Source organism: Herpailurus yagouaroundi, unplaced genomic scaffold, assembly GCF_014898765.1.
Source record: "Herpailurus yagouaroundi ecotype Mexico unplaced genomic scaffold, PumYag 221, whole genome shotgun sequence".
NCBI classification, from domain to species: Eukaryota; Metazoa; Chordata; class Mammalia; order Carnivora; family Felidae; genus Herpailurus; species Herpailurus yagouaroundi.
In genome coordinates, this window is record NW_024412452.1 from 11,280,685 (window position 1) to 11,306,279 (window position 25,595).

Below are 25,595 nucleotides of genomic sequence, written 5' to 3' on the forward strand. Positions count from 1 at the left end.
AACAAATTCATCAGCACATTAAAGGGATCATACCATGATCAAGTATGATTTGTCCCTAGGATGCATGGATGGTTCAGCATATTCAAATCAATAAGGGCGATACATCACATTAATAGAATGAAAGGTAAAAATCATATGATCATCTAAATAGATGCAGAAAAAAAGCACTTGACAAAATGAAACATCATTTCATCATAAAACTCTCCACAAATCGGATATAGAAGAAATGTACCTCAGTATAATAAAGGCCACATATGACAAACCCATAGCTAACAGCATACTCGACAGTAAAGGTTGAAAACTTTCTTGCTAAGATCAAGAAGAAGACAAGGGTGCTCACTCTCAATACTTCTGTTTAATATAGTACTGGAAATCCTAGCCAGAGAAGTTAGTCAAGAAAAATAAATAACAGTCGTCCAAATTAAAAAGCAGTAAAATTGTCTCTGTTTACAGGTGATATGATCTTATATGTAGAAAATCTTTATATGTTCCACCAAAAAACCATCAAAACTAATAAATTCAGTACAGTTTTAGGATACAATATCAATACTCCAAAATCAGTTTCATTTCTGTACACTAACCATAAACTATCTTTGAAAGAAATAAAGCAATTTTATTTATGGCAGCATCAAGCATCATAAAATACTTAGGAATAAATGTAACCATGGAGATGAAAGAGGTGAAATATCTATACTGGAAATTACAAGACATTGATGAAAGAAATTGAAGAAGACACAAATAAAGACACATCCCATGTTTACTGATTGGAGGAATTAATATTGTTAAAAAGACTTTAGTACCCAAAGTGATCTGCAGATTCAGTGCAGTTCCTATCAAAAGTCTAATGACATTTTCCAAAGAAATAGTTTAAAAAAATAAAAAAAAACACAGTCCTAAAATTTGTATGGAACTACAAAAGACCTTGAATAGCCAAAGCTATCCTGAGAAATAACAAAGCTGGAGACATTATTCACAATAGCCCAAACATGGAAACAACCTAAGTGTCTATCAGTGGATGAACGGATAAAGAAAATGTGGTGTATATATACTAGAGAGTATTGTTCAACCATAAAAAGAAGGAAATCCTGCCTCTTGTGACAACATGGAATGACCTTGAGGACATTATTCTAATTTAGAAGTCAGATAGGGAAAGACCAGAATTGTATGGTGTCACTTATATGTGAAATGTAAAAAGCCAAATTTATAAAAATAGAGGATAAAATGGTGGTTTTCAGGGCCTGGGAGGTGAGTGGAATAAGAAGCTGTTGGTCAAAGGGCACAAATTTCCAACTGTAAGATGAGTATGTTCTGGGGATCTAATGTACAGCATGATCACTATAATTAACAATATTATATACTTGAAAGTTGTTAGGAGAGCAGGTCATATATGTTATTGCCATGCACAAAAACGATAATTATGTGAGTGGATGGAGATGTTAGGTAACCTGTTGTAATCATTTTGCAATATATATGCATATCAAAACAGCACTTTGTCCACCTTGAACTTATGTAAATTATGTATCAATAATATCTCAGGAAAGCTGGAAGGAAAAAAAAGAAAGCACTAGGAAGAGTGATAACTAATATAGCAGGGTGTATGAATCCACAAGTGAAAGTATAAACAGAGGTACGCGTGGAATGGAGAAGACAGTTCAGGACATATTGGTGCCTCCAGTGAAGCTGAGACTTTGGAGGTATGAGTTAATAATAGATGATGGGGTAAGATGAGGGACTTAAAAATAGTGTGATTTGTTGAATGTTAGTGTGCAAAACAGTGAATTCCTTTTCTTTCTTCTGCCTCATGCATGGAATATTTGCACTTAGATTCTTAGATGGAAGACTAGAAGATTCTTTTCTAGAGAAATTCATAAAAGACTGCCATGAAGTGCCATTTGGATTTCACCAGTAAAGAGGTTATCTCCCTCCTAGAACTCCCTAAAGTGAAGCCTGCTGGTTGACAAGTCTTTTCATCCTTACAGATCTTTCTGTCAACTCTTGAGTGACTTATTGTTAAATATAAATGGCCCCCAAGGATAAACAGACATTTCAGGGAAAAAATATCCAACTGGGAAGAGAGAGACCCAAATTTACCAATATGAGAAAACAAGTAATAACAATAAAAATTATCAGGAGGGAGCAGATAATGCAGAAACAGAGTAATATGTTAAAAAATTAATTTGTATTCTCAAAAATTAAAACAATTTTTTCAATATAAAAGTGGTACAAAGATCATCAGGAGGTTTTATAGGAGAATTCACTGTCCATTAGGAATTCCAGACAAAGGAAGAAAATGATCAGGGCAGTAATATGAGAAAATCCCCTTTATTCTGTGGGACTCAAATATCCAGGTTCATGGATAAATTACTTACCTAGCATAATGAACAAATGACACAATGACTAATACCAAGGTATGCCATTGTGAAATTTACAACAGATAGGGTAAAGAGGTTTTAAAAGCTTCTAGAGAGGAAATGTAATGTCTTATACAAAAGAATGAAGATCAAAATGACATTGTCTTTCTGGTTAGCAATAATGGGTACTAGAAGACAATGGAACAATGCTTTCAATAATCTGAGGAACCTTGAATTCTATACTCAGTTAAATGTTTTATCAGTTTATGTGAAGATGAGTCATTTTTTGATTGCAAGGACTCAGGAAATTTAACTCTCATATTTCATTTCTTAGGAATTACTTGAAGGTGTGCTCCAACAAAATGTGGGACTAAATTAATTGCAAGGTAGATATAGAGTTTATGAAACTATGTCTCTAACCCCAGTGAGACGTGAAAGTAAGTCCCCTCTAGAATGATATTTATGAAGCAGGGCCTATAGTACAATCAGCTCAGGTTACTTAAACCTGTAGGAAAAATAGGGTCTGGATATGGTGCCTATTATGATAAGCTTTTTGAAGAAATAAAGATTATTATAGTTAGAATATTAGAGAATTTTAAAAAATTAGAGAATTTGAAACTCAAGGAACAACAAAAGCTATAATCAAAACAAAAACGTATAATCAAATATATATAGTCATCGTATAGATACATCCTGTGAGACAGGATGCTTACATGACATAATTATCAACACTGATTATTGCTTTAACTTGAAATACTATGCTGGGAAGATAATTGATGAAGCAGAAAGGTAAAAAGGTAAGGAGTCTAGATTTTTTAAAGATTAATTTATTTTGAGAGAGAGAGAGAGAGAGAGAGCGAGCTTGCGAGCAGGGGAAGGGCAGAGAGAGAGAGAGAGAGAGAGAGAGAGAGAGAGAGGAAAGAATCCCAAGCAGGCTCTCAGCCCAGAGCCCAAGGTGGGGCATGAACTCACTAACTGTGAGATCACAACCTGAGCTGAAACCAAGAGCTGGATGCTTAACCAACTGTCACCCAGGCACCCCTAAGTGAGCTAAGTTTTTACTCTAAAGTATAAGGGTATTATTTAGAAATGTGGGTATAAAATGTTAACTCTACAGAACAGAATTGGGGTGTAGGAAAAAGCATAAGGAGGTTCTACTTATTATCATAAAATAGTATTATTGGATTTTAAAAAAAACCATGAACTTATATTCATTTGGCAGACATTTAAAGTGAAATAAATTAATTGGGAAAAGATGAAGTTTTTTAAAAAATGGAGTTGGTGCAAAATAACCATTTGAATGAATGGTTTTCTGTCTCTATGTAACATTCAAGGTAAGTTGTAGGAGGATTAAGCATATTAATGTAAAATAAATGATAAAAGTACTAGAGGAAAATAAATACTGATAAAATTGTAGAGTGGACATTAAATTTTTTTACATAGCCAAATCTAATTTATTTATTTTCAACATTTATCTTTTCATCTAGATTTTCTACTTCTAGAAATTCCCCTAATAAAATAATTAACTATACACACAAACTTTTAGCTCTGGAGATAGTCTGTGCAGCATTATAAACAGCAAAATATTGGAAGCAATATAAATCTCTTATAGTAGGTTATGTTTACATAAATGTGTTCTTTTAGTCATTCATTCATTCATTCATTCATTCATTCATTTATTGAAATTTATTTATTTTGAGAGAGAGAGAGAGAGCAGAAGAGCGAGGGTGGAGCAGAGAGAGACAAGGAGAGAGAATCCCAAGCAGGCTCTGCACTGTCAGTGCAAAGCCCGACATGGGGCTTGAACTCATGAACTGTAAGATAGTGACCTGAGGCCAAATCAAATTGGACGCTTAACCAACTGAGCCACCCAGGCACCCCTAAATAAATGTGTTCTTTTAAATGCAATACAATGCAAATATTGTAATAGATGGTTTTATTTGTAGAGAAGTAGATTTGTGATATATTTTTGAGCAAAAAGAAAATTAAAAGAACTTTATTTAGTATGGTTCTTTTTTTGGCCTACCAGTATACATGGTAATTGCTCATAAATAGAAAATGCAGATAAGCAAGAAGAACAGTCTTTTACATGCACAGAAATCTTTATATGTGGGGTTATCATTCACCAAAATAACTGATATTACTGAGTGGAGATTTTGATAGATTTTTTTCCCTTTACTTTTTTGTAATTTATTTTATAATTAATTGTAATTAACATATGTTTGTGTGTTGACAAAGGAAAATGATAGTGTTTAAAAAGAGCAGAGAATTCTAATTTACAAGAGAATTCTGTAATTTTACTATTGTGTCACACAAAACGTAGCACCCTACATGTAGTACATCTTATTGCAGTGAATTTTGTTAATGCAAAAACATCCCCCTTGCCATTGAAATATAAAATATAGGTTTAAAAATTGTTTTTTAATGTTTATTTGTTATTGAGAGTCAGAGAGAGACAGAGAGTGAGCAGGGGAGGAGCAGAGAGAGAGGGAGACACAGAATCTGAAGCAGGTTCCAGGCTCTGAGCTGTCAGTGTAGAGCCCAATGCAAGGCTTGAACTCATGAACTGTGAGATCATGACCTGAGCTGAAGTTGGAGGCTTAACTGACTGAGCCACCCAGGCGCCCCATATAAAATATAGATTTAAATATGAACTGGAGACTTTCAAAGGGCTAAGGATCCCAGTTATAATTTAATTAATTAGAGAGAGTAAGAGACAGAGGAAGGGAAGAGACAGAGAGCGGGAGCAAGACAGAGAGATTGAGAGAGACAGAGACAGAGAGAGAGAGAGAGAGAGAGAATGAATCTTAAGCAAGCTCCATTCCCAGCATGGAGCTTGATGCAGGGCTTGATCTCACAACTGTGAGATCATGACCTAAACTGAAATCAAGAGTAGGGTGCTTAACCGACTAAGCCACCCAGGCACCCCAGGATCCCGGTTATAATTTCAAAGGGAATGTAGTGAACACCTTCCTCAATTAAAAAACAAAAAGTTCCAATGGTATCATAATCCTAGATTTCTCATCTTACTGATGGAAATTTTTGGGGATCTGATTAAGTTACATGCAAAACTGTTTATCCCTCATTTATTTATGTATTTATTTATAAAAATTTTTGGAGGGCTCCTGGGTGGCTCAGTCGGTTAAGCGTCTGACCTCTGCTGGGGTCATGATCTTGTGGTACGTGGGTTCGAGCCCCACGTGGGGCTCTGTGCTGACAGTTCAGAGCATGGATCCCGCTTCGGATTCTGCGTCTCCCTCTCTCTCTGTACCTCCCCCACTCGTCTCTGTCTCTCTGTCTCTCTCTCAACAATAAATAAAGAATAAAAAATTTTTTTAAAAAAGTGAAAAAAATTTTTTTAATGTTTATTTATTGTTGAGAGAGAGAGAGAGAGAGAGAGAGAGAGAGAGAGAGAACATGAGCAGGGGAGGGGCAGACAACAAAGGAGACACAGAATCTGAAGCAGGCTCCTGGCTCTGAGCTGTCAGCACAGAGCTGGATGCGGGACTCGAACTGCCAGATCACAACCCGAGCCGAACTCGGACCCTTAACAGACTGAGGCACCCAGGTGCTCGTTTATCCCTCGTTAAAAGTATTATACAAAGTACACATACATGTATACATATATACACTCCTATGGACACTAATATGCAACAATAACTTTTAAAATATGATCTTTCATAGGTTGCTTTTCCTTAATTTTGAATCACTATCTTGTTTTGTTTTCTGTTTGTTTCTTTGAATTGGATATTGCAGCTGGTTGCCAGAGCTAGTGCTGGTAAATGTGCAGAAACTCAGTTCTGATATTGCAGCTTTTTTGTACTTCTCTTGTTTGGTGAGATTCAAAGAGGCAACTTTAGATTTTTTATATCTTGATCTTGACAGTTATTTTCATGGTTATTTTTTGGGCCTCAGACTTAAAACAGAGGTCATAGTCCTACTTCACTTTATTATCGTATGGGATATTATTTTAGCTTTGGTTTCTCTGAGGGAAGCTGGGAGGTTGTATTTGAGTGGTTTATTCAAGCACATGATCTATCAGAGTAGGGGTCAGGAGGAGTGAGAAGAGAAGTTGGTGGAGTCCATACAATGTTACATTTGTAGGCCAGTCTGGTTCTTTAATCCATGGGGCCTTCTGAGAAGCCATATGGAACTGATGTCAGTGGGAGAGACAGAATGGGGAAGCATTTATCTGTCAGCTCTTTGGTCAAGGCTGTCTCCCTTCTGGGTTAAGACTCATGAATGCTAAGTAGTTCTGAGGGTGCTCAAAGCCCCAGGGCAGGAAGGAAGCTAGAGGTATGGTATAAGTGTGAGAGCTGGTTTCAGGTTCTACTGTGAGACATTATCCAAGGCTGCCCACAACAGGTTGCTGATGCTCTACCTGGAATAAGCTGAGGCTGAGAGGATCTGAAGTGGAGCACAAGAGGTGTTTGGTACATATATCTAGGCCTTAAAATGTAGTACGAATGCAAAATTGAGTGGCAGTGTGTAGCAATATTAGATGCCATTAATGATAATGCATCTAAATATTGCTAGCTCAGGTGCTTTCATAGCAGATGGTAAAACAAGGCTCCTATCTCATTTTCAGAAGGATGACAGGTGGAACTTAAAATTCTCAGTCTTGTTTTTGTTTTTGTTTTTGTTCTTTGTAGATAGGGATGTTACACAGAGAAGGAAAGAACTTACCCAAAGTTATAGAATTACTGAGTTTAAGAGCTTAGATTTAAAGATGTGGCTTGCTCCAAGAAGCCTATACATATACAGACAGACACACACACACACACACACACACACACACACACACACACACCCACACCCACCCTATAATTGAAGTTTATATAATTATGTCAGGTCTCCAAGCCTATAAGCCTAGACCTCTCTTCTGATTCTAAAGGTCATTTGTATGTGTTTCTTTAGTCCACTAGAGGTCAGTATTGGGTTGATAAAGACTGGAGACTGCTTTATTCACAGAATTTTAACTGAGTCTTACTGCTAGGTACCATTGGAAGTGGTATTTCACAATAAAACTTAACTTCTTAGGATAGGTAGGGTACCTCACAGACACGTTTTGACAGTTTTAAAAGTGTCAAAAGATACATTTTTAGGTTAATAGTCCAGATTAAGTAATTTGTATAGGCGTTCCTTCCCTCCACCCTTCTCTTTTTTGTTCCCTCTTTCATAGGTAGGAAAACATCCAAATCATCTCTTTTATTGAACTAGATTTCATTCTTACATATATTTCTTTTGTTTTCTATTGCCTTTATATAGTAAACATTTATATAAATTTACTCCGTATATATCACTGTGTCTCGGTTTGGAGGATTCTAAGAATGGTAAGATGTGTTTCCTATCCTCAAAGAGAGAAGAGTTACATGCTCAAGGGCTGTACTGGCCTGTTTGTTTTTTTTAACCTGTCTACCTGGCACGTTTGCCAAGCTCATCTTCTCTGTCTTCTTTCAACTTATTATTTTCGTGGTTTTTATTATTTGCCACCATCTAGTCGTCAAGACCAGGATCCTGGAGTTATTCTTATTTCCTTCACCTCTTCCATGTACTTCCATGTACAACAGAAATCAGTAAGTTCTGTTACTTCTACTAGTTATCTGTCTGCTGCCTACCTTTAATTCAAGTCCTCATCGTTGTTGTTTGGACTGTTACAGTGATCTATATTAGTTTTTCTGTTTCTAGTCTTTACCTTCTCCCAGTTGACCACTCTTTTGCTCCTGGAGAATTTGCCTGAATTAGAAAGCTGATCTTGTTCTTCCCTGCTTATGTTCTTTCATTGTTTCTCCATTACCTACTAGTGAACCTTGAAACTGCTTTGTGTGGTTTCTTTATCTCTTGGTAGTTCATTATCACTTACACTTTTATACAAGATTACTTATTCCTTGGGTGAATAATGTTATTTCACATGCGGTGATCTTTTCTCATGCTGTTTCCTTCCTTCTGGAATGCTTATCCTTTTTACCTATCTCCCTTTGTAAAAATCATATTTATCTTTTAAAACCACAGTTTGCTACCCCTTCCTCTGTGGGGTCCATTTTTAATCCCCTCCACACATATATGACTACTTTCTCCTATGTCCAATTATTGTACCTGTGTATCTGTTTTTCTGCTTATTACACTGAATTTCGGTCACTTATTTGCCTATCTATGCTTCCTGTAACAGTATGACATGAGGTTTGTGAGTCAGGGACTCCATCTTATTCTTTGTAGACCCAGTATGTAGCACAATGCCTGGTACCAATAGATATTCAGGACCTGTTTGACTGAAAGTAGGGATGCGGAGAGGATGCTCTGGGAATTAACACAGTGAGAGAAGGCTTCCTAAAGAAAGAATTCTAGTTGGGATTCAGAGTACAGGTTGGATTCAGGTGGGGAGAGGTCATCCGCTAGAGAAATGGCATAATATTCGTAGTATATTAAGTGGTAGAGTTTGATCCAAGTGGAAGACTCATGTTGGAGAGTACTGGGTAAGTACATTGGAAAATTAGGTTCAGCTTCCATTATGGTGGAGTTGAAGAGAAGTTGGGATCGAATTGGGATTTGTACTTTTTGAAAATTTTCCTCCCACTTCCCCTCACACTCAATTTGTGTGATGAATAATGTGGTTTAAGAAGAGCCTGGCTGTAGTATGCAGGGGAATTCTAATGAGAAGGTGATGAGTTCCATTTTAGGCATGTTGGAAGTGAGGTGGAGAAACTCACAAGCAATATAGGCAATGTGCTACTGGAGATGTGCTGCTGGGTCATGGGAGACTGGTAAGAGAAGAGGGCTTGAGGGAGAAATCTTGCTTAATTTCTCTATATTAGGAAATCAGAGAAGAATATACAAGAGGGAATCTTGAGGAAGAGGTAATTAATGTGTAAAAATTGGTCATGAAGAGAATGAACAATTAAGAAAAAGAAAATACCTCAATACTTTCTAATGTCTGCTTGTCTGCTTGGCACCTTCTCCCCCAACTCTAACATAGGAGGCAGAAATTGGTCAGCTGCTTCTTTGGCTCATGGTTATAAGGGTTGTCTTTGGAGGGACAGAATAAATGGTCCTGGTGAGATAGTTTAGCATGGTAGAAAAGAGCTCTGAAGGGCTTTTGTTGTTGTTTTTTTTTCATGGACTTAGGATCCCATTTTAATTTTAGCATATATTACATGTATTTATATACTTACATCTGTATTTACTCTTTCCCACTTCATTCCCACCCCATAACATATGGTTTGGATAGATGGTAATTTTCATTTGCATTCATAATGAGTAATATCTTAGTATTTCATTGTTCTACCTGTGATTCTTTGTTTCTGACTTGGCCACTTCTGCTTAGCAGATCTGCTCTGACTGCTCTTTTATGGACTGAAGCCTTGATAATTTTGACAGGACCCCAAGTTCTGTTAAAGCCTTAGAATACAACTTGCAGTGCTTTGATTTCTAGCAGAGGGTTTGCTGTCTTAATTTGCCTATTTGGCCGAAACTGCATTCCTTCAAATTGATGGGAACACCAGACAGCACCTGAAAAGAACAAATCATAGAAGACCTAAAATTACTTCAATAGGATACTTTCAGATTTGTATCATTTCAAGTTTAAATGACAGTACTGAAGTGTGGCTTCTCTTGATTGCTTTTGATATGCTGATAGTATTTTACTGATTATGAAGAAAAATCAATGACTTGGGATTTAATGGAATAAGACCACCTTATGAAAGCTTTTGGTTTTGTTATACTGAAGAAGATAGGCTTAAAGGACAAGTGATCACTGTAGTCCAGGGCTTGCTTTTTTAAATATGAAAACTCTAGGAAGTTCTTCCTTCCTTTGTGCCTTCCCAGAGACCTGGATCCCTTTTTGTGTGGTTTGCTTGAAAGTAGAAAAGAACTTATTACTTTTGAGAGAGATAGAAAGACTATGCTATCTAATTTAGGGGTCAAATGCTTGGAGGACAGGTATGTTTTATGTACATATGTAAATTAAATGTTTTTGGATATCCTCTCTATCTCAGTTTGTTACTGAAGCCATGTATATTTTATGTAAGTCAAATCAAAATATCAGTGAGTATTATGCATAGGAACAAGCTTGTCCATTGATTCAAATCTCTGGAATGTAGATTCTTTTCATTTTCTTGGCAGAAACTAGCTCACATAGTTCAAGTTTTTTCTCTGTCCTATTATAATTGCCTCATTTAACCAGTGCCTGGACTAACATCTTATACTTAATATTTATCTTGAATTTTTAAAAAGTATTTATTTATTTAGAGAGAAAACAAGCAGGGGAGAGGCAGAGAGAGAGAGAGAGAGAGAGAGAGGAAGACAGAGGATCTGAAGTGGGCTCCGCACTGATAGCAGAGAGCCCGATGTGGGGCTTGAACCCATGAAATATGAGTTCATGACCTGAGCTGAAGTCGGGCACTTAACTGACTGAGACACCCCAATGCCCCTTATCTTGAATTTCTTAATGTCATTCAGAATATTTGGAGACTTTTATTTTCTCCAGAACTATTTCTACCTGTCACTGTGGAAAAATGTCATATATTGATTCAGAAATGTATATTTTGAGAGGCCATTCTTCTTCTTCTTCTTCTTCTTCTTCTTCTTCTTCTTCTTCTTCTTCTTTTTGGCATTGGAATGTGAAATTTCTTTATTTTAAAAAAATTTTTTAATGTTTATTTATTTATTTTTATTTTTCCAGTTTTATTGAGGTATAAGTGACCTATAAGTTCTTAAGCTTTGTATCTTGGGATGATATCAAGTTTTATGAAAAAAACTGGAAGTTCCATTATGAACTTTTGGAACATGCTCAGTTAAACCAAATTAAAGAAGTTTCCTTAAAAAGGATTTCTCTTACTTTTTATTCTGTTAATGTGCATTGTGGCTCCAAGAAGGCTCCAAGACAGCAGTGTTTCCCATTTATTTGACAACAGAACCTTTTGTGGGGGAAATATTTTGTCATGCTTTGAGGGACTGTGGGTAGAGTAGGAAGATCTCTGACCCGGAATTTGGGAAATCACACGTTGAACTTCTGATTTACCACCAACTAGCCTTGTGACCTCAAACGGATCCTTTGCCTTCTAGACTCAGTTTCCTAAATAGTGACTAAGGTCATACAGCTCTAATACTGTATGGATTACTACTTGTGTTGTTGACTGCATCGTGACACTTTCCACCTCTTTGTATGTATTAAAACCACACCATCTGAATCTATTTTGTAAAGTTGAGGGGATTACGTTTCCTTTTTATGAAAGTTCAGAAGAAGAAACCCTTTAAAACTTTGTTTTCCACAGATAAAGGCCATGCAATCCTGAAGGATTAGTTAGTTCAAATTATTAAGATGTTTCATTCCCCTGATTACATTCTATTGGTCTCTTAATACCACAGACATTATAACCACTGTTCTTAAGAGTCTGCTAAGCTAAAAAGTTCTTGTCTTTCTTCCCTCAACCACAATGATTCCAGTATGGCATTTATCTCATAAGAGATACATATTTAGTCATTTGCACTAATCTCTTGGCTACTTATGTGAAAAAGGGTAGATTGTATTTTTGTGATTATTTACTGGGTATATTTGGAAAGTCTAATGATAATATTGATTATCTTTTTTCTTTCTGGGGAAAATGAATCAAGATGGGTAACATCAGGGTTAAAAATATATACATTGAGGGACACCTGAGTGGCTCAGTTGGTTAAGTGTTTCTTTGTTTCGACTCAGGTCATGATCTCACGGTTCATCAGTTCAAGCCCTTCATTGGGCTTTGCACTGCCAGCATGGGGTCTGCTTGGGATTCTCTCTCTCTGTCTGTCTCTGTTCCTACCCCATTTGCACTCCCTCTCTTTCTCTCTCAAAATAAATAAACTTAAAAAAAAATTTTTTTTGATGTTTTTATTTATTTTTGAGACACAGAGAGACAGAGCATGAGCAGGGGAGGGGCAGAGAGAGAGGGAGACAGAGAATCTGAAGCAGGCTCCAGGCTCTGAATTGTTGGCACAGAGCCCGACGCGGGGCTTGAACTCACCAGCTGTGAGATTGTGACCCAAGCTGAAGTCGGATGCCCAACTGACTGAGCCACCCAGGTGCCCCAATAAATAAACTTTTAAAAAATATTTTTAAAAATATATGTTAATATGTTTGATCTTATTTCTGGGACTAAAACTATGAATTAAGACATTTTGTTGTATTTTCCTTTAAGATACCAGTTTGTTCAATATTAGAAGTTCTTTGAATGCTTAATCAAATTTTGTTTCTTTTCTCTCTTTCTTTTTGTAATGTGTGCATATGTGTTTCTATCCTAGGCTCAGCAACAGAGAAACCTGGATAACATTGTCTTGCAACAACCCAGAATAGGTAGCAAGAGAAAATCTAAGAAAGATGCATACACAATTTTTGATACAGAGATAGAAAGCACTAGCCCCAAGTCTGAACAGGACTCAGGAATTCTGGATGTTGAAGATGAGGAAGATGATGAAGAGGTAACCAACATTTGAACTGGGGAAAGGGGACTAATTACTGGGTTTAAATGTAGTATATTTGAGATGTGATGAAGAATTTATCTATGTAATATAGCTTGTGTGATCTTCTGCATCACAATTATCCACAATTAAATTTAACCCACAATCAAATTATCATTTTAAATCCAGATGAGCCTCAACTTAAGGAAACTGAAGATGCACCATGATATCTTAGAATCTAATTTTTTAGATTTTGAATACAATCATCCACTTTTTTTTTTTTTTTTTTTAAGTTTCAAGGTTTTTGATTGTATACTGACTGGGCACTACATTAAGGAAAGAGTAGAGTTTATCTGACCTAGAGAAAGATCTAGATGACCTCCACTGAAACTGGAACATAGCTACTTGAGATAAAATATATTATTTTATTTATTTTTTTAATAGTTTATTTAATTTTGAGAGAGAAAGCATAAGCACGGGAGGGGAAGGGAGAGAGGGGGACCGATGATCTGAAGCAGACTGACAGCAGAGAGTCTGATGTGGAAGCTTGAACCCACAAACCATGAGATCATGACCTGAGCCAAAGTCGGATGCTCAACTGAGTCACCCAGGTGCCCCAAAAGATAGTGTTTTAAACAGTGTGTGCAAATAAAGGGATCTTAGACTGAAAATATAAAGAGGCTTGAGAAAGTTGACAATACATTTCTGGAGGAAATAAATAGGAGTGCTTATAGAGAATTTGGGAATTTTGTGACATATCTGTAACCTCTTAAATTAGTTCTGTGTCACTTTCAGGTAAAGAATAAGATAGAGTGGCTTCAGTAGTACATATATTTATGTCCTGATTTGTTGTTAGAAGTACATTCAGTGGGTTTTTAAAAATAAAACTACTGTGACGTTTGAGAAATCTTGTTAACCTGTTTTTCTAAATACCATTTGCATAAACTGGATCAGTTTCTTTGTGAATGTAGTGGTTAGGAGCATGAACTTGGGAGTCATACAGATTTTATTCAGATTCTGGCTTTGCCTTTTAATTCAATTTTATTTTTTAAAATTCTCATTAAAACTCATATCATTTACTTTTTAAATGTCCACTGACATGTGTGAGGAACCATTTATGCCTGCACTCTGTAACCTGTTTGCCTTCAAGTGCTTGTCTGCTTTTCATTGTTTCATGTCTCCTGATGAAATTGGGTTCACTGTCTTCCCCACCGGTGTTCTTTGTTCTGTCCTCCTGCCCTTCTTATTCTTTATTTTCCTCTCCTCCCCAAAACTATACCCCCAAACTTGTCACTGTCTAATTTTGTAATCTTAGATCATTGTTTAACCTGTTGGAACTTTAGTCTTCATCTATAAAGTAAAGACAGTAGTCTCTGCCCCGTAGAATTGCACAAGTGTCTGCTCCATAAAAGGTAGTCAGTAAATGTTAGTTCCTGTCCTGTTGTTACTCTTCTTTGCCGACTTCTGTTATGTTTCACTACCTCCATATTCTTCCTCGGGATATGTTTATTATGTAAATGAGGGACATTAGTAGGTAATAATGCGTGAAAGTTCCATCAAAATCCCTATTGTACGTGGATAAGAAATAGAGCGAAGAAAAGAATCAGGCGTTTGCCTATACCTGTAGAAATAAAACGGGGCAGAGAAACTTGATCCCCCTGAGTGTTTGGCATTGTCTCCTCTTGTCTGGAATGACTGATATGGTAGGATATGGGTCCATCCTGGAGAGCAGATTGTCAGGTATTAGGCCCATCACTGATGACAAGTTATAGTAGTACCACAATCAAGCATCAGAAGCAACAAAGACCAGCTAATGCCTTTTATTTACATTTTGGGTGCCTGTTAAGGAAATTATATTCTATCAGGCACTATGACCTAAGGAAATAGAAGTTAGACATAGTCTGTGCTTCTGCATAATACACGCCTCAAAGAGATGACTAGATGATAATATGAAAGAATAAAATAATGCATAGTGCTGACGTATAGTGAGAACCTTATGGATGTAAGCCATTCTTTATTATAAACTCACTGAAGATCCTGGGCAAATCCGTTTTAATTTTTGTGCTCTATTTCTTTGTTTTGTCTTCTGAGGTCCAGAGAAGATAAAGAAAGTGGGACTAGTGAAATGTGTTGAGGGTTCCTCATAAATGAAATATTATAAGAATGTACTTGGAAGTTAACATTTTAAAATGGTCATGTATCCCAAATCAAACAGAATCCTGTTAGACTTGCTGATTGAGCTCTTACAACAAGAATTCAGCACTTCGCTGTCATCTAATGGCATCCTATCTTAAAAAAAATCCTACCTTCTATTTATTTACTTCTCAGTTTGAATCTTCTTCAAGTGCACATTCTTAATCTCAAACCTCATGTAGAGAATTATTTATTTAGATGTCTCCAAACTGGTTTCTTGGCATAGTTCTTGCATGGTGTGAATAAATTCTTCAGATAAGGTCTTTCGTGACCCACTGTGACGTTCTGACCTTCATTCTTGTCATTCTTCAACAGACCTCATTGAGAGCAGCGTAAATAGTTTTTGAAATATTTTGACTTCTAAACTGTGGCATACAATCCTGTAGGGCAGTGATTCTTAATCTATTTGGGGTCATATATTCCTTTGAGAGATTGATAAAAAAATATATGGAGTATTTTCCCAGTGAAATATGCATATATTCACTCATGAAAGGTTCTGCTTGAAATTTCAGGGGATTCGTGAAACTCATGTTGCTCTTCAGGACCCCTGTTAGAACCCGTGTTATAGGTTAAGTGCTTCTTAAATTTTAATGTGCGTAGGAATCACTTTGGAGTCATAATAAAATGCAGATTTAGATTCTGCAGGTTGGGGGTGAAATCTGAGAATCTGCATTTTTCACAAGCTCCCAGGTAAGGATGATGCTTCTCTCTGCAGAGCACATTTTGAGTTGCAAGGCTACAGAGGACCTTGAGGAAACATTTTTAGTGCCTAAAGAAAACAAAACCCTTGAATGTTTAGATGTATTACTGAGTTTTCATTAAAATGTCTTAAATTTTTTCTAACAATGAATGCAGTACTTAAGAGAAAGTTACATTTGGTTTCTAAAATCTGTTGCTTACAGATTACCAGCATTATTTTTCGTGAAATTTTATGATTCTGATTTAATGTATTTAAGTCTAGGTATTATCCTCCTTCTTGTGCTTTGAACAAAAGTGTATTTAGTGCACTTTTAGTATTCTTTGAGTCAAATGACATTTGTAGGCTATTAACTATGTCTTTAGTGTGGTGATACTTAATGGGAGACCACAGAATGAGATGGGTAGAAAAACCCGAACACCTAGAAAGTGCTTTGAACTTAGGAAACAGATATTTAATTTATTGTTGAACTGAAGTAAAGTTTGTGCCAGAGGTAGAAAAACTGAATAGCCTGGGAAATGAAGATGAAGTCACAGCAGTAAATTGTCATATTGGATGAAAGACCAGCTCACATGGAGAACCAACTGACAGAGTCAGTCTCTCTCTCTTTTTTTTTAATCAATTGTTTTAAACATTTATTTTATTTATTTTTGATAGAGCTTGAGCTGGGAGGGGCAGAGAGAGAGGGAGACAGAGAATCAGGCTCCATGCTGTCAGCACAGAGCCTGATGTGGGGCTCAAACCCACAAAGCGTGAGATCATGACGTGAGCTGAAATCCAGTTGGATGCTTAACTGACTGAGCCACCGGCGCGCCCTGACAGAGTCAGTCTCTTGATTGCTGAGAAGATGTTGTAGGAAAAGTATTCTTCTGTAAAATTCTCTATTTGTATCTAAGCGAATGAAAGAGTCACCTTAATTAACGTAAGTTTTTTTAAACTTGTTGTATGTTAAAGTTGAACTATGCACTACTGATACTTGATCATTTTTGACCTACAACTTAATTAAATTGATTTTCAGTGGAAATATGTATGATTTGGCACATACATACATATGTATCATATGATACATAATGTATCTCCTCACAGTGCTTGGCACATACAATGCTACCATTATATATTAGTTAAGATGATGGCATTATGACTGTGTCTTTTTTGGGAAATAAAGGTGAAACACAAGTTGATACAGTTCTTGATAATGTAGATTTGCGTGGACTGATGGAACACTATCTACTGTAAACAAAACAATCTGCTTGAAATAAAGCAGTATTGAGTAAGAAATGATTTGGAGAAGCAGGGCCTATGATTCTTTTTTTTGTTTCTGGGTTACTTCAGAACTTCTGCATTTTTTTTTTTTTTTTTTTTGTTTATTTATTTTGAGAGAGAGAGAGAGAGTGCAAGTTAGGGAGGGGCAAAGAGAGAAGGAGAGAGAGAATCCCAAGCAGGCTCTACACTCAATGTGAAGCCCAACATGGGGCTAAATCCCATGAACTGTGACATCATGACCTGAGCTGAAACCAAGAGCTAGATGGATGGTCAACTGACTGAGCCACCCAGGTTCCCCAAAGACCTTTTGCATTTTTCCTTCTTTTTTCTTTTTTCTTTTTTTTTTGAGAGAGAGAGAGCAAGCCAGAGCATGAGCAGGGGAGGGGAAGAGAGAGAGGGAGACACAGAATCTGAAGCAGGCTCCAGGCTCTGAGCTGTCAGCAAAGAGCCTGATGTGGGGCTCAAACCCACGAACTGCGAGATCATGACCTGAAGTCAGACGCTTAACCGACTGAGCCACCCAGGCGCCCCAGAGCTTCTGCATTCTTAAAGCATTCCCTGGTACCATACTTCTGGCACATCTCATATTCTAGTTTGTGTCTCTCTTAGTTATTTTTGTTGTTAGAGAACAGTAGTCATTACTTTATCCATTCAACTGTTCATAGAGTATGGGTCAGATAAATGTTTGTTGACCAAATCCATGTCAGGTTTTCTCTCTCAAGATTTTGGTGTCTGTTTTGAAATATGAAGTTAACAGAATGGGATTGCTAATTTAAATACAAGTATCATGTAAAATATAAATAATGTCTGCTGAGATGTCTTTATGATTGTGGTACTGTACTAATTTTGAGGTAACAAGATTATTTGTTTGCTAGGGATGCCATAACAAAATACCATAGATTGCCTGGCTTAAACAACAGAGATTTATTTTCTCACAGTTCTGGAGGCTGGAAGTCCTAAGGGCAAGGTACCATCAGGGTTGATTTCTCCTTAGGATTCTTTCCTTTGCTTGAAGACAATTACCTTCTTGCTGTGTCTTTACATGGCTTTTTCTCTGTGATTGTATGCCCCTGATGTGTCTTCCTCTTCTTATAAGGACATCAGTCCTGTTAGAGTCCCTACTTTATGACTTTACTTTACCTTAATTACCTCCTTAAGGGCCCTATTTCCAAATACAGTCACATTGGGGTTTAGGGGTTCAACATATGAACTTTGGGGTAGACACAATTCACAGAGTGATTGGAAAGACTGCAAGATTTGTATTTAAAAAATACAAGTTTTGTCAGCCTTGTGTTATTGGAGCAAATCGTGTAATTTCTCGAGCATCTCTTTGTCACCTATAAAATAGTGACAGTGATTACTTAATGCTGAATTGCTTGTGAAAAATGGTGGTTATTATGATATTTTCCCAAATTTCAAAGTGCTTATTGCAATACTTTCTATTGATAGGAAGGTAACAAAATGAGTTGTTACTTATTTCTCAGTAAGTTAAATAAAGGATGCCATTAGAACTTTGGAGTTAAAATCAGAGGTTGCATATTGGCAGCCCATGGGCCAGAAATAGATTGCAAAATGGCTATTGGCTTGCATGGCACTTAAAAGTTTTTAAGTTATTTGCCAACTTTTAAGTAGCGAATTCATGTAGTAGGCTCTTTCCAAGTATGGTAGTAGTAGAATTACCGTGAGCAGCAAGATTGCCACCAGGGATATATTATTTTCACTAATCTACAATCCCTGTTGTGTCTGCACATTGGATATTGCCATTTATTATCACATCTGTGCTGTTATCGAGGGAAATACATTATTACTTATACCATGTCTGTATTTACAAATGGCAAACTGGAAGGTACACTGATGGGGCCACATGTTTGGGAAAAAAATGATGAGAACAGAGTTCTTTGTAAAAATGAGTGATAGTTTTAGATATTTCACATACAACGTATGCCTGTTAAAAGAATACAATATGAAAAGCTGGCCTGACTCACTTATTCCCAGTAGCTACCCACCACTGTAGACTTTGTTTTTCACTTCTGTTCTTAATGTCAACTGTTCTATTAAGAATATAAGCAGTCATATGAAGAATAAATACCCATACTTAAAATCAAATAGCAATAAAAGCAATTTAGAAAGTTGAATGAAAACTAAACATGCATCAAATATTCTGTTTTGGTTTTCTTATTCGTTTGTCTTTTAGGTCTGTCTGTTCATAAAGATATATTATGCTTCACATTGATTTAAGATCTTTAAAATCTTTTCATTGTACTGATAGTATAAAGGTCTTGTCATTTGGGAATTATTTACCTCAATTATAAACATCTACCTGCCTTTTCAGGGCTTTTAGAATTTTTCCTTTATATGCTCATTGCTTATTCAGTCACTCCCTTCACTCTGTACTAAATTGCTCATAACCCTAATTAGGGAATATACTCCTTTTCCCCTCATCCTTGTCTAAAATACTAACTTCTACTTTTCCCTGAGGACTGGCTCAATGTGACCTCTTCTGACCACCCATCATCCATCTGTCCATCTGTCTATCTATCTATCTATCTATCTATCTATCTATCTATCATCTTTCTATTTATCTACCTATCTATTCATACATCTATTCTTTATTTCATTTATTTTTTATTTCTAATTTTTAAAATGTTTGTTTATTTTTGAGAGAGAGAGAGAAAGAGTGAGCAAGAGCCTGTGCACGCAAGTGAGGAGGGGCAGAAAGAGAGGGAGACAGAGGATCTGAAACAGGCTCTGCCCTGAGAGTGGAGAGCCCCACTGTGGGGCTCGAATTGATGACCTGAGAGATCATGACCTGAGCCGAAGTCAATGCTTAACCGACTGAGCCACCCAGGTGTCCCATCATTCTTTATTTTAAATTGAGGTATAATTGATATATAACATTATATTAATTTCAGGAGTACAGCATAATGATTCAATATTTGTATGTATTGCAAAATGGTCACCACAATAGTCTAGTTAACATCCATCAGAAAACATAGTTACAGGATTTTGTTTTCTTGTGATGAGAACTTTTAGATCTCTTAGAAACTTCCAAATATACAATGCAGTATTACTAACTGTAGTTACCATGCTGTACATTACATCTCCATGACGTATTTATTTTATTACTGGAGATTTGTACCTTTTGACCCCTTTCACCTATCTCACCAACCCCCCAAACTCCACCTTTGGAGTAGCACTTTCTTTATAAAAATTTATTAGTTTTTTGAAAAATTTTAAATCTTCAGAAAAGTTACAGGAGTAGTAAAATGAGCATCCATGTACCTTCACTTAAGTACTCTGCTTATTAAAATTTGGCACTTTCTTTCTTAAAAATTTGACTTTGAAAGAATCTGTTTCATCAATCCTCCCCTTCCCCTGCCAAAGCTGAGCCATTTAAAAGAAAGTGGTGTATTTCATGCATTGTATTTGAAATCCCAATACCACAATCTGTGGTTTCCCAGGAATGACATTCTTCTACATAACTACAATGCAATGATCACACTCAGGAATTTTAACACTGATACAACACTACCACTTAACATACAACCAATGTGTGAATTTCCCCAGTTGTCTTAATAATGTCCTTTATAGCAAATTCTTTTATCATTTTTCCTGCAGCCACGTCTAGTCAAGTATCACACGTTGCATTTAATTCTTCTGTCTCTTTATTCTCTTTTAATATCTCTCTATTTAGGTATATCTGATAATCCTCATGATTAAGTTCAGATTAATCATTTTTGACAGGAAAATCACAAAAGTAATACTAGGTCCTTTTTAGTGCATCATATCAGGAGGTACACCAGTAGTGAAGGTGGAGTCTACCAGATTTCTGTGCTGTAAAGGTACCCTTCTTCTTTTGTAATTAATAAGTGATCTGTGGAATGATACTTTAGATCCTGGGACTATCCTGTTCCCTGACAGTTTTTCTGATTTAGTGATTTAGAATTCATTGATGTTTTGTCCCTGAATCATGCAATTTATGGTGATTATAAAAGAGTGATTTTTCTATTTTTATCATTTCTTTCACATTGATTAGCTGGCATTCTTCTATAAAGAAGAACTTCCTTTTTGTCCCATTCCCTTTTTTTTTAGTGTCAGTATTGGCACATGAATTCTTACTTCATATACAATGGGTTAGATTCTGTTCCTGTCTTTCATTTGGATTCTCTAATTGTTCCAAATTTGGCCAGTGGGAGTCTTACCCATTATCTTTTGACATGTTTCCATCAATCTTTGAGCACTTCCTTTTTTTCTGGCACAGGATGTTCTTGGTTCACTCCAAGTTCTGCCCTATCCCCAGAATCAGCTAGTTTGTCAAAGAGTTTTCCCTTTTACTGGAGAATGATATATAGAACTGAGATATGGGCATTAGGTATGCTCCTTCTGTGGAGAGAGCTAAGAAATACACACACTACACAAACACATAGACAGTTTTATAAATCCTGAGTTAAAGATGATGCTTCTAATTTCACCTGAATATCATAGGTCTTCCTCTTTTCCTATTCTATATTTGTATCTCTAAGAATTCTGGTTCCCAGAGTATGAATATATTTACTCATCTGTCTACTCATATAACACAAAAAAGTTTCAGAGTTGCTATGCACATGTCACTAAAAGGAGTAAACTTAACTAGGTTCAAGATTCTTTTTGCAATTCTTTTTATCCTACAATATATCCCACTGGGGCTATAGTTCAGACTATTTTGTTCTTTTTTTTTTTTTTTTTTTTTTTTTTTTTGCTTTTTCTTCTATGTGGTTGTTACCAAGCTGATATATAATTAGGTTCATTTGTTTCTTTTTATATATTTTTTAGGGTTCCTCATCCTTATTAATTTAATTTTTTTGAATATGTAAAATGTAAACATGTTTCAAAAAGCAAAATTAGGGGCACTTGGGTAGCTCAGTCGGTTAAGCAACCAACTTCAGCTCAGGTCATGATCTCGCAGTTTGTGAGTTCGAGCCCCACATCAGGCTCTGTGCTGACAGCTCAGAACCTGGGGCCCATTTCGGATTCTGTGTCTCCTTCTCTCTCTGCCCCTCCCCTGCTCATGCTCTGTCTCTCTTTCCTTCAAAAATAAATAAATGTTAAAAAAAATTAACAAAAGAAAGCAAAATTCTATAAGAAGATTTTTTTCAGTGATATCCCATTCTCCTCTTTATCCCTTCCACCCTGGTCCTACGCACTCTTCCTAAGTAATCAGTATCATGAGCATGTGTGTATGTGTGTGTTTTCACATACCCTTCCCCATACCTTATACGACACGGCTGTTAATAACGTAATACATATATATTTTTGTACCTTATTCTTCCACATGAAAATATGTCCTATAAATTATTCCATATAAATTCGTAGACATGTTTCTCATTCTATTTTTACCGCTAACTAGTACTCCATTATTTGAATGTATCAGTTTATTCAGCCAATCTCCTATATGTAGGCATTTAATGATTTCCAAAATTTTCTTATTAAAATATAGTGTTTCAGCCACACAGCTATTATAATTAGTGTTAAAAAAACCTGACCATACCAAGTACCGGCAGGGTGCCTAGCAACTGTATATATTGCTCTTAGATATTGCTGCAGAAATGCAAAATAGTTTCGTCACCTTGGAAAACACTTTGGTGTAGTAGTGTATTATGCAGTTGAACACACACCATCTGACTCAGCAATTTCACTCATAGGTATTTCCCCATCTGTTCACACAGAGACTTGCACCCGAATGTTTATAGCAACTTTATTCAGAAATTGCCAGAAAGTAGAAACAACCCAACTGTCCTTCAGGGGAAGGGATAAATGACTGTGGTATATCCATAATTGGAGTTTCATTCTGAAATAAAAAGAAATGAACTACAGATACATGAAACAATACAGATGAACCGCAAATGTAGTATGCTAAATGAAAGAAGTCAGACTCAAAGGCTGCATACCGTTGGGACTGAATAAATAATACTCCTGAAAAGGCAAAATTAGGGGCATAAACTGGGTCAGTGTTTGCCAAAGGCTGGGTGTCAGGGAATAATGGACTCCAGGGAGGCATGAGGGAATTTTGGGGGTGGTAAAGCTGTTGTGTATCTAGATTGTGATAATGATTACAGGCTTATATGGTTTTGTCCAAACTTAATGGATTGTTCACTGGAAGGGTGAATTTTACCTTATATAAAAAATCTTAAAATTTAAAAAACAGTTTAAAAATCAACCCCGAAACCTGAGAGTTATTCTTCTTATAGTCAGATATATATCTTCAGGGTAAGTTCCTAGAAGGATTGTTGATTCAAGGAGTAAATTAATGCATGTATAGTTTTGCTAGATAATATCAAATTCTGCTTCATTGAAGTCGTACCATTTTCTATACATCCCCCCTCTAGGTGTGTGTGATGTGTCTATTTCCTTACAGTTTCTTTAAGAGAGTGTTTTGTTAAGCTTTTGAATATTTACAAGTTGCATAGATGAGAAATGGTCTCTCTGTATAGTTTTAATTTGTATTCCTATGGCTATGGGTGAAATGTAGTATCTTATAAGTTTGAGAGCTGTTTGTATATTTTTTTAAAGTAAACTGCTCATGTCCCTATTTTTCTAACGATTTTGGTTTTTTTCCCCCTTTCAGTCTTAGTGAGTTGTTTCTGTATTAGGAAAGTTAATTCTTCATCTATAACATTTTTTTCTACCTACTTTGATCAGCTTAATTTTTCTTCCTCTCAAAACCTTTATATTTAATACTATATTTACAGCTAAAGGTCCTTTTTTGTGTAACAGTTTAGCATGTCTTAGCCTATAGTAGACCATTGTTAAATAAAGACCAGTTGAATTTTTACTGCCTTAGTGTTCAGCTTTAAGCAGAGAATTCTTGAGAGAGTAGCTTTTGATTTTGGCCACAAAGTTTTTTTTGCGGCATTTCAGTATAGGGAGAATGGTGATTTTTCTTGATTTTCTTCTGCTTAGTGAAAACACTTGAGTAAATTATGTAGTAATTTGTTTAGGGATTTCTCAGGAAGAATCCTAGTCATTCGCGAGAAGCTCTTAGTAATATTATGCAGTTTTTAGGCTAGGGCTCTGTTCAGGGTATTCTTACAGGTTCAAAGGTTTAGAAAATTCTTTTATCCTTTTGCTAATTCGAGTCACTTAGAGTCCTAGGCCTTGGAGTTTGTTGGTGCCTCCATGGTGTTCATTCCAGCTCTGTGGAAGATTATGTCCAAATGAATTCTACCTTTCTTTTCTCTGAAGCTTTGGAAGCAGAGTAGTATAGAAAAGCACATTGGTGAAGAATGTTTGCCAGGTATTTCCTGGCTTCCAGACATAATATGGACCGTCGAAATTGATCCTTTGAGTGCAAAGGTAGTGCTCTTTTCAGCTAATCATTTCTTGTTTTCTCCCTTCAGAAAGATGCCTGGTACATTTTAATGACTTGAGATCCAACTAATGCTCAGAAATGGGCACCAAGTCCCTGCATTCATTTACTAATCCCAACGAACTGTTTTGTGAAAAGTGGTAATCAAAAGTATTTTCAAGAAGGAGAATGACTCAGATGTTAGTGAGAAGAAACATCTCTAAATTCTTTGCAAATTTTTATCATACCCTTTTTGGATGTTTTACCGACTTTGAAAGGTTTCATAAGAGAAAAATAAGTGGCCTGTGTGGTATAGTGTATGTGTGTGTGTGTGTATCTCCTGGGACAGCTGTGAACAACACTAATGCATTTCTTTTTTTCAGGTACTATCTTTATCAGCAGCATAGGTAAATATTCTTGAGTGGAAGGAGGCAAGCAGTTGTGTACTTTATTCCCTTTTCTTAACGATATGCTTACCTGTTAGTAAAGCAGGTAGATCCATGATATTGTTACCTGCAGATTTTTTTCTTTCCTGCTTCCCTTCACTAGAAGTAGCTACTAACTTCCAACTCCCTTGTTGGGGGGAAAAGGTGGTATAAAAATGTTAAATAAATGTATCTGTTAAAGCTTGATGTCACTTATTTTAAAATAAAAATCTCCTTTTTCTTTAAGAAATACAATCATTTTTCCTTATTCTTTATGGAAAGAACTTAACCAGTAACCTTTCAATTTTCAATTGTCAATTTTCAATTGTCATCTTTGTCTAATACAAAGATGTATTAGAGAAGAAAAACATCATAAAAGTCAGATCCTGCTGTTTTGCAAGAACTTTTATAATCAGAAATGTTTATTCTTCTTTTCTTTATGACCATCTAATATGTCCATTTCTACTCTGCATCTTTACATCATCTTCTCCAATACATGGTCTGCAGAGTCTCATAAGACTTTTTTTCAGGGTGCCTTTCATTGATTCTAAGTCAGGGTGCCTTTCATTGATCCTATTCATGAATTTACTTTTCTTATTTTACAGCATCCTCTGCCTCCAGACTCTTTTTTGTCACCTGTATAGTGGCACTGTGTGATAGCTAATGTATCGATAGGATATGATGCTATTTAACAAAATCTACAGACAATAAGTAACAAAAACTACAGCTTTGATGGAAGCTATTAATATGTATCCTACAAATGTAAGAAGCATACTGAAACAGACTAGCCATGTATATTTGTATCTGGTGATACATGACCTCTAATGGGTGTGTGAATGCATAATTGTAGCGCGTAACAGTTGTCTTCATGATATCTACCCCTGAATGTTATAGTCCAGTCACTCCTAAAT

General features: G+C 36.2%; 1 protein-coding gene across 9 annotated transcripts in view; it reads left to right on the plus strand.

The window, feature by feature from the left end:
* Window positions 1–25,595, plus strand: part of EXOC6B (exocyst complex component 6B) — a 616,421-nt gene that overhangs the window by 239,658 nt on the left and 351,168 nt on the right. For all 9 annotated transcript variants that reach the window (XM_040458548.1, XM_040458544.1, XM_040458543.1 and 6 more), the window contains one exon: window positions 12,627–12,803. In XM_040458548.1, coding sequence (XP_040314482.1) covers window positions 12,627–12,803 — 177 coding nt within the window. The remainder of the gene's footprint in view (window positions 1–12,626; window positions 12,804–25,595) is intronic.